Genomic DNA, 16,407 nt, shown 5'->3' with positions numbered 1-16,407 from the left:
CACCTAAGTTCCACTTTCAGGCAAGTAACCCTACTGGGACTTTTCTACTTTCCTTTGGAGAAATACCTCCAAATTCATCAAAAGTCTGATGATTATCATAGGAACTGCCTAACATTTACCATCTGTGAACCCTCACTAACCCGTTCTCAGCTTTACTAATACGCTCTGTGTTATCATGGGTAGAGTAACTATGTACTATTATACCCATGCTCATATTAGTTTTTTATTGAGGAGGGTTTAACCAAGTGGTTACTATTGCCAACTGCCCACAGTAAAACAGAAAAACAACCATTGCAGCCTCAATAATCAAGCGTTTCCAATATAAAAATTGATGGAGGTTGAACATTTGAATCACTGAAAAAAAAAAAGTCTCCATATGTGTGCAGACAGATTAATCACAATTGAGCAACTATTTTATGGCATGTTCAATATATCAGCTATTTCACGTAACATCTTTTACAATAATAATGGTTGATTAAAATTCAAAAGTGCATATTTAAGGTCAGCTTTGTGACTGAAGCACCATTATTAAATACAAGAAACCAAACACTAAACAAATATATCATACCTCATTTGACTCCCTGATAAGTTCAGTGATGTCCACTTTGATGCTGTTCCCTTTTCTCTCAGACATGACAGAGGCTTGCTGTACACTTGAAGGAAGTGGGCTGTCTTTATTTATCACATTATCAAAAAACCTGTAGATAATGAATGGTTGTTAAAACATTAGGATGCCGTGCACATGACTTTTTTTTAGGAATACGCCATTGAGTAGATATATTAAAATTTCTAAACGCATCAATTTTTAAGTAAATCTGCCCTTATGTGTACAGAAAGCAGAGATGTGTTTAACATTCAACTTCACCGAACTTCTGATTTCCCAGAGTGTAGGACAGTTGGCATTTCCTGTAAGATGCTCCTGTTGATTTTAATAATGTAAGACTTGTGTATTTGGTAATATTCAGAGGGGTCTATTTAAAATACAAAGCAAATAACGGCACAAAAAAACCTCCAACAAACTTGCTTTTCACTTTGTAATTGTATTTCCCTGCTCTCTGTATTTTATGAAAAGCTTTCTGTACTTCATTGCTTCTGAACTGTATTATGTTCATTCTGTCTGTTAAGCGCCTTAAGTCCTATTGGAGAAAGAGCACCATACAAATAAGGAGATTTACAGTAAGAACTTACCTTGGTTAAATCTCTTTCTGCAAGGTATACTGTGTTCCACAGGGATAACATCGGGGTGTAGAGTTGGATCTTGATCCGAGGCACCAACAGGCTAAAAGCTTTGACTGTTACCAAGATGCACAGCGATGCCTCCTCTATAACCCCGCCTCTGTGCACAGGAGCTCAGTTTCGATAACCAGTCCAATGCAGTAGCAGGTAAAAGACGACAGTAGTTAGTAGCCACATATACCACATTCTCACGACAGGAGAAGGTACCAGCGGCTAATGCCATACAAACCCAAAGAAGCTAAGTGCGTCAGGGTGGGCGCCCTGTGAAACCCAGTGTACCTCGCAGAAAGATTTAACAAAGGTAAGTTCTTACCATAAATCTCTTTTTCCACAGCGGGGTACACTGGGGTTCCACAGGGATAACATCGGGGATGTCCTAAAGCAGTTCCTCATGGGAGGGGACGCACTGTTGTAGGCACAAGAACCCGGCGTCCAAAGGAGGCATCCTGGGAGGCGGAAGTATCGAAGGCATAGAACCTTATGAACGTGTTCACTGAGGACCACATAGCCGCCTTGCATAATTGTTCAAGGGTCGCACCACAGCGGACCGCCCAAGAAGGTCCAACAGTCCGAGTAGAATGGGCCTTGATGGTAGCAGGAAGTCCAGCCTGTATATAAGCATCTGCAATCACCATTCTAATCCATCAAGCCAAAGTCTGCTTATTAGCAGGCCAGCCACGTTTGTGAAAACTAAAAAGAACAAAGAGAGAATCAGATCTCCTAAGCGAAGCTGTTCTCTTCACATAAATACGGAGAGCCTGTACCACATCCAAAGACCGCTCTTTGCAGGATAAACCAGGAGAGGTAAAGGCCGGAACCACAATCTCCTGGTTAAGGTGGAAAGATGACACCACCTTAGGTAGATAACCAGGACGAGTTGTAAGAACCGCCCAGTCACGGAGAAAAATCAGAAAGGGTGATCTACAGGACAAGGCACCAAAGTCTAAAACCTTTCTAGCAGAGTAAATAGCCAGCAAGAACAAGAGTAAGCCACTTAAGGTCCACAGACTGTAGACGTTCAAACGGAGACTCTTGTAAGGCGTCCGGAAAAACCGACAAATCCCAAGGAGCCACAGGCGGGACATAGGGAGGCTGAATCCGTAAAACACCCTGAGTGAATATATGAACATCAGGCAGAGTCACAATCTTTCTCTGAAACCATACCGACAAGGCAGAAATATGAACCTTAAGGGAGGCCAGACGAAGGCCTAAGTCTAGGCCCTGTTGCAGGAACGCCAACAGTTTGTCCGTACTGAACTTGTATGCATCATAATTGTTAGTTGCACACCAAGCAAAATAAGAATTCCAGACCCTATGATAAATCTGTGCAGAAGCCGGTTTACGGGCTTTAAAAACATAGTTTAAATGCCCGCCTCAGAAAAACCTTTCGCCCTCAGTACCGAAGCTTCAAGAGCCATGCCATCAAAGCTAGCCAGGCCAAGGCTAGACACAAGGGCCCTGAACGAGGAGGTCTGGGCGCTGCGGAAGCTCTATCGAGAGACCCTGCAGGTCTGAGAACCAATGCCGTCTGGGCTACGCTGGAGCGATGAGTAGTATTCCTCCTTCTTCCTTGAACTTCCTTATCACCCTGGGCTGGAGTGACACTGGAGGGAACACGTACGGCAGCCGAAAGTTCCATGGAATTGCCAGCGCATCCACGAACGCTGCTTGAGGATTCCTTGTCCTTACTCTGAAAACCGGAAATTTGTGATAGTGTCGAGACGCCATCAGGTCCACATCTGGTAGGCCCCACTTGTCCACTAGAAGTTGAAAGAATTCAGGATGAAGGCTCCATTCTCCGGCATGTACGTCCTGACGACTGAGGAAGTCTGCTTCCCAGTTGAGGACTCCTGGAATAAACACTGCCGATATGGCTGGCAGATGACGTTCCGACCAACAAAGGATTTTTGATACTTCCATCATTGCCATGCGGCTTCGAGTGCCGCCTTGATGATTTATGTACGCCACCGTGGTGGCGTTGTCCGATTGTACTTGAACAGGCCTGTTCTGTACCAGAGGCAGGGCTAGAGTCAACACATTGAACACAGCCCGCAATTCTAGAATGTTTATCGGGAGGAGAGATTCCTCCCTGGTCCACCGACCCTGAAGAGAGTGTTGCTCCAACACAGCGCCCCAACCTCGCAGACTGGCATCCGTCGTCAGAAGGACCCAGTTGGAGATCTAGAAGGGACTACCCCTGCTCAGTTGCTGGTCCTGTAGCCACCAGCTCAGTGACAAGCGGACCTCCGGAGTCAAGGAGATCATGTGAGTCCTAATCCGGTGAGGCAGTCCGTCCCATTGGGAGAGTACAACCTCTGCAGAGGGCGGGAATGAAATTGAGCGTCCTCACCATGTCGAAAGCCGACACCATGATGCCCAGTACTTGCATCGCCGAGTGTATCGACACACGTGTGCGAGAGAGGAAGCACCTTATCTTGTCCTGAAGTTTTAGGACTTTTTCCGGAGAAAAAAACAACCGCTTGTTGTGGGTGTCCAATAGTGCTCCCAGGTGCACCATGCTCTGAGCAGGGACCAGGGAAGATTTCTTCCAGTTGATGAGCCACCCGTGTGCTTGCAGGAATTGGATAGTCAGTTCCAGATGACGGCGGAGAACCTCTAGAGAGTTCGGCAGGATCAACAAGTCGTCGAGACACGGCAGGATCCTGATACCCTGACGGCGACGAAGAGCAGTTATGACTGCCATGACCTTGGTGAAAATTCTTGGATCCGTGGTCAGACCGAAAGGTTAAGGCCTGGAATTGAAAATGTAGGTTGCCAATAGTAAACTGCAGGTATTATTGATGCGACACTGCAATAGGTATATGCAGGTAATCATCCTGTATGTCCAGGGATACCATATAGTCCTTGGGCTCCAAAGACAGAACAATAGAGCAAAGCGTTTTCATGTGGAATTTGGAAACTTTCACAAACTTGTTCAAAGAATTGAGGTTGAGAATGGGCCGCGAGGACCTATTTGGTTTCGGTACTAGGAACAGCGTGGAATAGTACCCCCTGCCTCTCTGAGCCAGAGGTACCGGCACTATCACTCCTGTATCCAGGAGAGATTGTACCACCAAGTGGAGAGTTTTTGCTTTTACCTGATCCGAAGGGATGTTTGTTGAGCAAAACTGTTGAGGGGGACGCTTCTTGAAAGAGATGGCGTATCCGTGAGTGACGACTTCACGTACCCAGGCGTCCGAAGTGGTCTGTAACCATGCCTGAGCAAACCGTAGAAGTCGGCCACCCACCCTGGGATCCCCCATAGGGAGTCCCGCCCCGTCATGCAGCAGGCTTGTATGTTTTGGAAGAAGGCTGACGGGCAGCCCAGGCACGTTTAGGTTTGGGGTTACCAGATTTGGAAGTGCGAGCCTGTTTTGGGTATGCCTGACCCTTTGCTTTACCTGGAGGTAGAAAGGAAAGAAAGGAAGTACTTAGCCTTCGGAGCCAAAGGAGAAGTACTAGGAAGGCATGCAGTCTTAGCTGATGCCAAGTCAGCTACAAACTTGTTGAGATCTTCCCCAAAAGAATGTTTCCCTTAAAAGGGATTACCTCCAAGGTCTTTTTAGAGTCCAGATCTACTGACCAGGACCGCAACCAGAGAATTCGGCGAGCCAGAATGGATGTAGTAGGTTGCCTTGGCCGCCAGGACACCTGCATCAGATTCCGCCTCCTGAATATAATGAGAGGCTGTAATAATATATAAAAGACATTGTCTAGCATTATCAGGAAAATTAGACGGCAGTTCCGCTACAACTTCCTGAACCCAGGCCTCTATCGCTTTAGCAGCCCCAGAGGCTGCAATAGTAGGCCTATGCACAGCTCCAGCAAGAGTGTAAATAGACTTTAAGCAACCCTTCACACTCTTATCCGTCGGTTCCTTCAGACCCCCAGACGCGTAACTTGCGATTCCCCCGGCGGCGGTGTTTCCCAATTTGTACTCAACTCTGCAGCGAGAGGATAACGAGCCAGCATTTTCATAGACAAGGAAAACTTCTTTCCCGGATTTTCCCAGGATTCCTGACGAATATCAACCAGGTGGTCAGAATGAGGTGAAAATAGGATTTTAATTACCTACCGGTAAATCCTTTTCTCGTAGTCCGTAGAGGATGCTGGTACCATGGGGTATAGATGGGTCCACTAGGAGCCACTGGCACTTTAAGAATTTAACAGTGTGGGCTGGCTCCTCCCTCTATGCCCCTCCTACCAGACTCAGTTTAGAAAATGTGCCCGAGGAGACGGACATACTTTGAGAGAAGGAATTTACACAGATAGTGGCGAGATTCACACCAGCTCACACAACAAGGCAAACCAAGCTAACTAGCTTAAAAACTCAGTAACAGCTGAATAACATTACTGAAACAAGTAATAATGCAGTACTTAATGAAGAACAAAGCAGTACTGACCAAATAACCACTGCAGGATAACAAAGCGATGGGCGGGCGCCCAGCATCCTCTACGGACTACGAGAAAAGAATTTACCAGTAGGTAATTAAAATCCTATTTTCTCTTACATCCTAGAGGATGCTGGGGTCCACATTAGTACCACGGGGATGTACCAAAGCTCCCAGAACAGAAAGGAGAGCGCGGAGGCTCCTGCAGAACTGATTGACCAAACCTTAGGTCCTCAGAGGCCAAAGAACCAAACCTGTAGAACTTAGCAAACGTGTTCGACCCAGACCAAGTAACCACTTGGCAAAGATGTAAAGCCGAGACACCCAGGGCAGCTGCCCAGGAAGAACCCACCTTACGAGTAGAGTGGGCCTTAACAGATTTTGGACACGGCAATCCTGACGTAGAATACGCATGCTGGACAGTGAACCTGATCCAGCGAGAGATCCAGCGAGTCTGCTTAGAAGCAGGACACCAAGTTTCTTGGGATCATACAGAACAAACAGAGTCCGATTTTCTGTGACGAACAGTCCTCTTCACATAAATCTTCAGAGCCCTTACAACATCCAAAGACTTTGATGGAATTGAGGAGTCAGTAGCAACTGGCACAATAGGTTGGTTGATATGAAAAGCCGACACAACCTTTGGAAGGAATTGCTGACGTGTCCGGAGCTCAGCTCTATCTTCAAGGAAGATCAAGTAGGGACTTTTATAAGACAAAGCCCCCAGCTCCGACACACGTCTAGCAGAAGCTAAGGCCAACAAAGTGACAGCCTTCCATGTGAGAAACTTGACCTCAACCTCCTGTAGAGGCTCGAACCAATCCAATTGGAGGAACTGCAACACCACGTTAAGATCCCAGGGTGCCATAGACGGCACAAAGGAAGGCTGGATGTGCAGAACCCCTTACAAAAAAGTCTGAACCTCAGGGAGGGAAGCCGATTGTTTCTGGAAGAAAATGGATAAGGCCGAAATCTGGACCTTTATGGATCCCAAACGCAGGCCCATATCCACACCTGCTTGCAGGAAGAGGAGAAACCGTCCCAGCTGAAACTCCACCGTAGGAAACGTCTTGGATTCACACCAAGACACATACTTTATTCAAATGCAATGGCAGGGTTTAGACGCAATTCCTTTCCTAGCCTGTATCAGGGTAGGAATACCCTTGTTTGGAATGACCTTCCGAGCTAATATCTGGCGTTCAACCTCCATGCCGCCAAACGTAGCCGTGGTAAGTCTTGATAAGCGAATGGCCCCTGTTGCACATGGCACTCCAGAAGAGGAAGAGGCCTCGGATCTTCCAGCAGTAGATCCAGAAGATCCACGTACCAAGCCCTTCTTGGCCAGTCCGGAGCAATGAGGATTGCCTGAACTCTTGTTCTCTTTATGATTTTTAGAACCCTTGGAATGAGTGGAAGTGGAGGAAACACGTACACTGACTGGAACACCCACGGAGTCACCAGGGTGTCCACCGCCACTGCTTGCGGATCTCTCGACCTGGAACAATACCTCCGAAGCTTCTTGTTGAGACATGAGGCCATCATGTCTATTTGAGGTACACCCCAAAGATTTGTAACCTCCGTGAACACCTCCAGATGGAGGCCCCACTCTCCTGGATGGAGATCATGTATGCTGAGGAAGTCCGCTTCCCAGATGTTTACTCCCGGAATGAAGATTGCTGACAGCGCCAGTGCGTGCCTTTCTGCCCAGAGGAGGATTCTTTTTAACTCTGACATTGTAGCTCTGCTCTTCGTTCTGCCCTGTCGGTTGATGTAGGCCACAGTCGTTACATTGTCCGACTGTACTTGAATGGCATGATCTCGCAGAAGATGTGCCGCTTGGAGAAGACTGTTGTACACGGCTCTTAGTTCCAGAATGTTTATTGGAAGACTGGATTCCTTGGAAGGTTTTCCCTTGAGTGACTGCGCCCCAACCCCGGTGACTTGCGTCCGTATTTAGAAGGATCCAGTCCTGAATCCCGAACCTGCGGCCCTCCAGAAGGTGAGACATTTGCAGCCACCAGAGGAGTGAAATCTTTGCTTCCGGCGACAGACATATCTGCAGGTGCATATGCAGGCGAGACCCCGACCACTTGTCGAGGAGATGCAGTTAGAAGGATCGAGCATGGAATCTTCCGTACTGTAGAGCCTCGTAGGCGGCAACCATCTTCCCCAGAAGGCGAATGCACTGATGGCTTCAGGACATCCCGGACCATTGTTTGAATCACCAACACTTTTTCCTCCGGTAGAAACACCCTCTGCACTGCAGTGTCGAGAATCATCCCCAGGAAAGACAATCTCTTTATCGGTTCCAAATGTGACTTCGGAAGGTTCAGGATCCAACCATGTTCCCTGAGCAGACGAGTCATGAGAGCAATGGACTGCAACAAGCTCTCCCTGGTTGACACCTTTATCAGCAGATCGTCCAGATATGGAATTATGTTCACACCCTGTCTGCGGCGGAGAACCATCATCTCTGCCATCACATTGGTAAACACCCTCGATGCCGTGGAGAGACCAAATGGCAGTGCCTGAAACTGATAATGACTGTCTAACAGTGCAAATCTGAGATAAGCCTGGTGCGGCGGCCAAATCGGAATGTGGAGGTACGCATCCTTGATATCCAGTGTTTCAAATGTGAATTTTATTCACTTTTCGGATCAAAAACATTTCTGTGACACACATGGAACACCAGCAGACTATGTCTGTATTACATCTCTAGTGGAATTTATTATATTCTACACTCTTGGGTTCAATTCCATATGTGACACACTGGACTCCAGTAGATCAAATCTGCATCACTAATCATTCTGTGCGGATTTTAATACATCATTATTTTGAACATATTTTACCCCTGAAGAAGTCCGAGTGGACGAAACGCGTAGGGTTTATCAATTATTGTACACTATCCCTTTGCTCTAAGTATTCCTCCAAGAGCTCACACCGTTAAGGTGAGGAGGTTTACCTTGTAACATCTAAAAGCATTTTGGTGCGTGTCCAAATAATTGTGGTCTTATGATGTTTTGTATCATGTTAATTTTATGATTATGGACTAAAGTCTATTTTATATAAAGAACTCCTGTAATTAAACTGTGATTTTTTGTCGGGTGATTTCTTTGGTGAGAGGGTTTCTCTATAGGCTTCAATCAGGAATTCCCTAAGGGAAAAAGAACTCAAGAGAAGCCCCGCCTTGAATCTGGAATTGATCAATTTTTAACCAGTTGTAATCATTAAGCGCACTCTGTTTTGTTGTTCTATATATATATATATATATATATATATATATATATATATATATATATATATATACACACACACACACACACACACATACATACACTAGCTGAATAACCGTGCTTCGCTGCGGGATGAGGATGGTATAATAGGATTTTAAACCTACCGGTAAATCTTTTTCTGGTAGTCCGTAGAGGATACTGGGGACTCCGTAAGGACCATGGGGTATAGACGGGCTACGCAGGAGACATGGGCACTCAAAAGACTTTAGAATGGGTGTGCACTGGCTCCTCCCTCTATGCCCCTCCTCCAGACCTCAGTTAGAGAAACTGTGCCCAGAGGAGACTGACAGTACGAGGAAAGGATTTTTGTTAATCTAAGGGCAAGATTCATACCAGCCCACACCATCCACACCGTATAACCTGGAATATACGCAACCAGTTAACAGTATGAACAAAACAGCATCAGCCAAAGACTGATCTTAACTGTAACATAACCCTTATGTAAGCAACAACTATATACAAGCCTTGCAGAAATATGTCCGCACTGGGACGGGCGCCCAGCATCCTCTACGGACTAGGAGAAAAAGATTTACCGGTAGGTTTAAAATCTTATTTACTCTTACGTCCTAGAGGATGCTGGGGACTCCGTAAGGACCATGGGGATTATACCAAAGCTCCAAACTGGGCGGGAAAGTGCGGATGACTCTGCAGCACCGATTGAGTAAACATGAGGACCTCATCAGCCAAGGTATCAAACTTGTAGAATTTTGCAAAGGTGTTTGAACCCGACCAAGTAGCTGCTCAGCAAAGCTGTAACGCCGAGACGCCTCAGGCAGCCGCCCAAGAAAAGCCCACCTTCCTAGTGGAATGGGCTTTTACCGAATTTGGTAATGGCAATCCAGCCACAGAATGAGCCTGCTGAATCGTGTTACAGATTCAGCGAGCAATAGCCTGCTTAGAAGCAGGAGCGCCAACCTTGTTGGCCGCATACAGGACAGACAAACAGTGCCTCTGTTTTCCTAATCTGAGCCGTCCTGGCTACGTAAATTTTTAAGGCCCTGACTACATCCAGGGACTTGGAATCCTCCAAGTCCCCCGTAGCCACCGGCACCACAATAGGTTGGTTCATATGAAACGATGAAACCACCTTAGGCAAAACTTGAGGACGCGTCCTCAGCTCTGCTCTATCCACATGGAAAATCAGATAGGGGCTTTTGTGAGACAAAGCCGCCAATTCGGACACCCGACTTGCAGATGCCAAGGCCAACAACATGACCACCTTCCAAGTGAGAAATTTTAATTCAACTGTTTGAAGAGGTTCAAACCAGTGAGATTTTAGGAACTGTAACACCACGTTAAGGTCCCAAGGTGTACTGGGGGCACAAAAGGAGGCTGGATGTGTAAGCACTCCCTTTACAAAAGTCTGGACTTCTGGGAGAGAAGCCAATTCCTTCTGAAAGAATATAGATAGGGCCGAAATCTGTACCTTAATGGAGCCTAACTTCAGGCCCATATCCACTCCTGTCTGTAGAAAGTGGAGAAAACGGCCCAAGTGGAAATCTTCTGTAGGAGCATTCTTGGCTTCACACCAAGATACATACTTCCTTCAGATACGGTGATAATGTTTCGCAGTCACCTCCTCCCTAGCCTTTATCAGAGTAGGGATGACTTCCTCAGGAATACCTTTCCCAGCTAGGATTCAGTGTTCAACCGCCATGCCGTCAAACGTAACCGCGGTAAGTCTTGGAATACGGAGGGCCCCTGCTGCAACAGTTCCTCCCTGAGAGGAAGAGGCCATGGATCTTCTGTGAGCATCTCCTGAAGATCTGAATACCAGGCCCTTCAAGGCCAATCTGGAACAAGGAGTATTGTCCGAACTCTTTTTCGTCTTATGATTCTCAATATTTTTGAGATGAGAGGAAGGAACACATAGACCAACTGAAACATCCACGGTGTCACCAGGGCGTCTACCGCTACTGCCTGAGGGTCCCTTGACCTGGCACAATATCTCCGAAGCTTCTTGTTGAGGCGCAACGCCATCATGTCTATTTAAGGAAGTCCCCAACGACTTGTTATCTCTGCAAAAACTTCTTGATGAAGTCCCCACTCTCCTGGATGGAGATCGTGTCTGCTGAGGTAGTCTGCTTCCCAGTTTTCCACTCCCGGAATGAAGACTGCTGACAGAGCGCTTACGTGATTCTCCGCCCAGCGAAGTATCCTGGTGGCTTCCGCCATTGCCACTCCGCTCCTTGTCCCGCCTTGGCGGGACGTTGTCTGATTGAATCAGAACCGGTAGGTCGCGAAGAAGATTCTACGCTTGTCGTAGGCCATTGTATATGGCCCTTAATTCTAGAATGTTGATGTGTAGACAAGCCTACTGGCTCGACCATAGTCCCTGAAAATGTCTTCCTTGTGTGACTGCTCCCCATCCTCGGAGGCTCGCGTCCGTGGTCACCAGAACCCAGTCCTGAATGCCGAACCTGCGACCCTCTAGAAGGTAAGCACTCTGCAGCCACCACAGGAGAGACACCCTGGCCCTGGGGGACAGGCTTATCTTCTGATGAATTTGAAGATGGGACCCCGACCACTTGTCCAGAAAGTCCCATTGAAACGTCCTCGCATGAAACCTCCTGAAGGGAATCGCCTCGTAAAAGCCACCATTTTTCCCATTACTCGAGTGCATTGATGAACTGACACTCTGTTCGGTTTTAACAGGTATCTGACCATGTTCTGGAGTTCCTGGGCATTTTCCATCGGAAGAAAAACCCTCTTTTGTTCTGTGTCCAGAATCATGCCTAAGAACGATAGCCGAGTCGTTGGAACCAACTGTGACTTTGGTAGATTTAGAATCCAGCCATGCTGCTGGAGCACTCTCAGGGAGAGCGACATGCTTTTCAGCAACTGTTCTCTCGATCTCGCTTTTATCAGGAGATCGTCCAAGTATGGGATAATTGTGACTCCCTGCTGCGTAGGAGCACCATCATTTCTGCCATTACCTTGGTGAAAATCCTCGGGGCCGTGGAAAGCCCAAACGGCAACGTCTGAAACTGGTAATGACAGCCCTGTACAGAGAATCTCAGGTACGCCTGATGAGGGGGATATATGGGGACATGAAGGTATGCATCCTTTATGTCCAGTGACACCATAAAATCCACCCCTTCCAGGCTGGAGATAACTGCCCGGAGCGATTCCATCTTGAATTTGAACTTTTGCAATTTATGGATTTATGCGACCGAAAGGACTGCATCTGATATTGTGGTGTTTTCTTTTGCTGTGGGGGAACATAAGGCAAAAAAGTAGATTTACCCGCGGTAGCTGTGGAAACCAGGTCCGCGAGACCTTCCCCAAATAACACCTCACCCTTGTAAGGCAAAACTTCCATATGCCTCTTTGAGTCGGCATCACCCGTCCATTGGCGGGTCCACAGGGCTTGCTTAGCAGAAATCGCTATGGCGTTGGCTCTTGAACCTAGTAGCTCAACGTCTCTCTGAGCGTCTCTCATATATAAGACTGCGTCTTTAATGTGACCTAAGGTCAATAAAATCTAGGGTATCAATGTCAGCAGGATCCTTGAGGGCCGCCGTGTCTGGAGACGGTAGCGCCACCTTCTTGGACCAGCGCGTTAAAGCCTTGTCCACCCTGGGGGAGGATTCCCACCGTACCCTGTCCTGTGCAGGGAAAGGATACGCCATAAGAATCCTCTTTGGAATCTGCAGTTTTTTGTCTGGAGTTTCCCAAGCTTTTTCAAATAACGCGTTCAGCTCCTGAGATGGGGGAAAGGTTACCTCAGGTTTCTTTTCCTTAAACATGCATACCCTCGTGTCAGGGACAGAGGGGTCATCTGTGATATGTAAAACATCTTTTATTGCAATAATCATATAATGAATACTTTTGGCCACCCTTGGGTGTAACCCTGCATCATCGTAGTCGACACTGGAGTCAGAATCCGTGTCGGTATCAGTGTCTGCAACTTGGGACAGGGGACGTTTTTGAGACCCTGAAGGGCCCTGTGACACAGTCAAAGCCATTGATTGACTCCCTGTTTTATCCCTGGACTCTGCTTTGTCCAATCTCTTATGTAATAAAGCCACATTTGCAGTTAAAACATTCCACATATCTAACCAATCAGGTGTCTGCGTTGCCGACGGAGACACCACAATCATCTGCTCCACCTCCTCCTTAGATGAGCCTTCCGCTTCAGACATGCCGACACACACAAACCGACACTCCCACACACTCAGGGATATATCTATATGGAGACAGTCCCCCAATAAGGCCCTTTGGAGAGAAAGAGAGAGAGTATGCCAGCACACACCCAGCGCCACCTGACACTGGAATAAAATCCCAGTTAGTACAGCGCTTTTATATAAATACACTCAATGAGCCAATGAAATGTGCCCCCCACCCTCTTTTTTGCCCTCTGTAACCTTGTTCAGCAGGGGAGAGTCCGGGGAGCCAGCTTCTCTGCAGTGTGCTGTGGAGAAAATGGCGCTGGTTAGTGCTGGAGGACCAAGCCCCGCCCCCTCACCGGCGGGCTTCGGTCCCGCTCAAATTATTTATACTGGTGGGGGTTTATTAATATACTGCCTCCGCAGTATCTACTGTATATGCCAGTGTCCCTAGAGGTTTTTATTGCTGCCCAGGGCGCCCCCCCTGCGCCCTGCACCCTTACAGTGCCCGCTGTGTGTGTGTCTGTGTGGGAGCAATGGCGCGCAGCGTTACTGCTGCGCGTTACCTCAGTGAAGATCTGAAGTCTTCTGCCGCCTGTGAAGTCTTCTTTTCTTCTTAATACTCACCCGGCTTCTATCTTCCGGCTCTGTGAGGAGGACGGCGGCGCGGCTCCGGGACGAACAGCGAGGGTGAGACCTGCGTTCCGACCCTCTGGAGCTAATGGTATCCAGTAGCCTAAGAAGCAGAGCCTATCATTCAAGTAGGTCTGCTTCTCTCCCCTTAGTCCCACGATGCAGGGAGCCTGTTGCCAGCAGTGCTCCCTGAAAATAAAAAACCTAACAAAAAGTCTTTTTTTAGAGAAACTCAGGAGAGCTCCCCTGCAGTGCACCCAGTCTCCTCTAGGCACAGGATCTAACTGAGGTCTGGAGGAGGGGCATAGAGGGAGGAGCCAGTGCACACCCATTCTAAAGTCTTTAGAGTGCCCATGTATCCTGCGGAGCCCGTCTATACCCCATGGTCCTTATGGAGTCCCCAGCATCCTCTAGGACGTAATTGGAATTATAGTTGATCGTTCATTTACGTTGGTTGGAGATCTACTATATAGGCATATCTTGCTTCCCTGGCCCACTTTGTGTAGTGGCCGTATCCCTTTTTGGTCCCCAAAGGGACCCTGCTGTTCTGTTTTCACTATACAACTCTCAGTCTGTGACTTCCTGCTGCCTCCATTCCCCTCCTCACATCATGTCAGTGCCCCTGTGAAATTATAGATTTAGTTTCTTATATAGCGCAGCACATTATGCATCTCCTGATATACTCTGTGCTGCTGGGGAAGCCTGCTACTTCCACTATATAACTCTCGGTGTGTGTGCTCGTGCTACCTCCATTCCCGTCCTCACATCATGTCACTGCCCCTGTCACGTGCAGCCCTGTCCCGCCTGACATATTATGCATCTCCTAATATACTGTATGCTGCTGGGGACCTGCGGCAGCCAGCTTGCACCATCCCAAGGGTTACACAGCCAGTTGATGGTGTCGCGGTTGAGTCGATTCTGTGTCCTAGGACACAGTTCAGATCAGTTATGCATGCAGCCTCCTGCTGCATTACCATATTAGAGCTATCGCATTTGCTTCCATGGATCAGCAATAGCTACTCCAACCACATAGTAATCAGGTCCACTGTCAAAATCAGCAAATAATTTTGTAGACCAGCAGAGACACTGTTCCTCAATTCTATCAAATTAGTACAAAACAACTGCAAAACAGGTACATTTTCTCATGTGTCTTTCATACCGGTTAAGAACAGTGACAGCCTCAGCATCATCTTTGCAAACTAGCAGCTTTTCTATGTTATAGTGCAGCACAGTCAGTCCCAGTTGGAGAATGGCCTTGATCCCATCATAGAAAAAGCAGTCCACAACACTGACAGCACTTTCAATAGGCAGGACACTGATAAAGAGAGTGAGAAACCACGAGAGGGACACCGAGGAGAAAAACGTCATGTCAACCATGTGATCAGTCAGCTGGGGCAAATAATCCTTAATGAGTTCTTCAAATACTGCCTGATCTACCAGAGCACCTGAAACACAATGGAGAGAAACAATGACTTATGTTCAACGAGAAAGAGCTCAACTCTATACCGAGGTAAACGTACAGTACTGTATGTCAGATAACAGATGTGCTTGGCACAAATAAGATAAAACACAATGATTACCAATAATTCTCCGGTTGAAGTAATCGGGGAGCATTCTCTCACACACCGCCACTAGCAACCAGAAGGCCTCCTCTTCTTTGGCATAAAGTAGTAGGACAGAAGTGAGAATATTCATCGCCTGGGAAAACACAAGGGAAGACAATTATCATATTTCTACTGACAACTATCAGCTGAACGAAAACAGAATATATGCGTATCTAAAAGCTAAATTAATTAAAGTACAATATCATTTACTCAGAAATATAAATCTAATACAACAGACTGGCATTTCTGTGCTATCAAGGCTGAAACATATAAGAACAGCAAGAGCAACTACACTTGAATAAAAAGGTCTCTGAAAAAAACACTATACTTATAACAGGGTGCGGTATGAAACGTCATCACTCGGAATGTTGACTGGTTTAGAATGCCGACAGTCAGTAGGTCAATAAGGAAAATAGGTTGACCGAAAATAAGTAGACATTCACAAATGTTGACATGGTTCACGTATGGACATTTACCATATAGATACCAGAATGTCGTCGCTGTTTTCTGCTCAGACTAAACTAAGCAGAACACAAAAATGACATGTCGACAATGTGTCAATTGTCAGACCATGTCAACATTCTGATGTCATCATTCTGACTGTCTGCTTTCTGGATCCACTATAACAAGCAATAATTAATTTACATGTAACCAACTACTAGGTGTCCATAGGGGATGCTTAATGTAAATGTTATTTGATTGCATTGGGCAATCATGCTGCATCATGCACTTATCAATGTATGACGGGAAGATCCTATCTCTTCTCAGCTTCACAGAAACAAGAGTGTATTCCTACTTTATAAAGGACATGCACGGAACCTGTCGGCTCACATGCACCAGGCAGCTCACACTGCGTGGTGTATTAAGGCTGAATGTTTGAGGACACATCTGTAGGTGCTAGTCCTGGTTCGTAATATTTGCTACATACATGTAGTAAGCATGCTGGTAGTAAGACGAATCCTCTCCCCTTCATTGGTGCTCTTGTTATTAACAGCCTTGTCTAATTGATCATCATGGTCAAATACTGCCCTAAAATGCTTTATTCATGAACAAGGAACATATTGTTTAACAAATCCACATACTGTAACTCTACAATGCAAGACTTTTACTGCATATTATAAGGCTGCAATTATGAAGTTTG

At 46.8% G+C, this 16,407-nt stretch overlaps 1 protein-coding gene across 3 annotated transcripts in view; it reads right to left on the bottom strand.

Moving 5' to 3' along the window:
• The window catches only part of TBC1D8B (TBC1 domain family member 8B), a 235,323-nt gene that overhangs the window by 39,561 nt on the left and 179,355 nt on the right, over positions 1-16,407 (bottom strand). For all 3 annotated transcript variants that reach the window (XM_063937365.1, XM_063937367.1, XM_063937366.1), the window contains exons 11-13: positions 15,243-15,360; positions 14,822-15,107; positions 569-698 (exon numbers count right to left, since the gene is read on the bottom strand). In XM_063937365.1, coding sequence (XP_063793435.1) covers positions 569-698; positions 14,822-15,107; positions 15,243-15,360 — 534 coding nt within the window. The remainder of the gene's footprint in view (positions 1-568; positions 699-14,821; positions 15,108-15,242; positions 15,361-16,407) is intronic.

The sequence above is a fragment of the Pseudophryne corroboree genome, chromosome 8 (assembly GCF_028390025.1).
Source record: "Pseudophryne corroboree isolate aPseCor3 chromosome 8, aPseCor3.hap2, whole genome shotgun sequence".
In the NCBI taxonomy this organism is placed as follows: domain Eukaryota; kingdom Metazoa; phylum Chordata; class Amphibia; order Anura; family Myobatrachidae; genus Pseudophryne; species Pseudophryne corroboree.
This window is presented reverse-complemented; position numbering and strand designations above follow the sequence as displayed.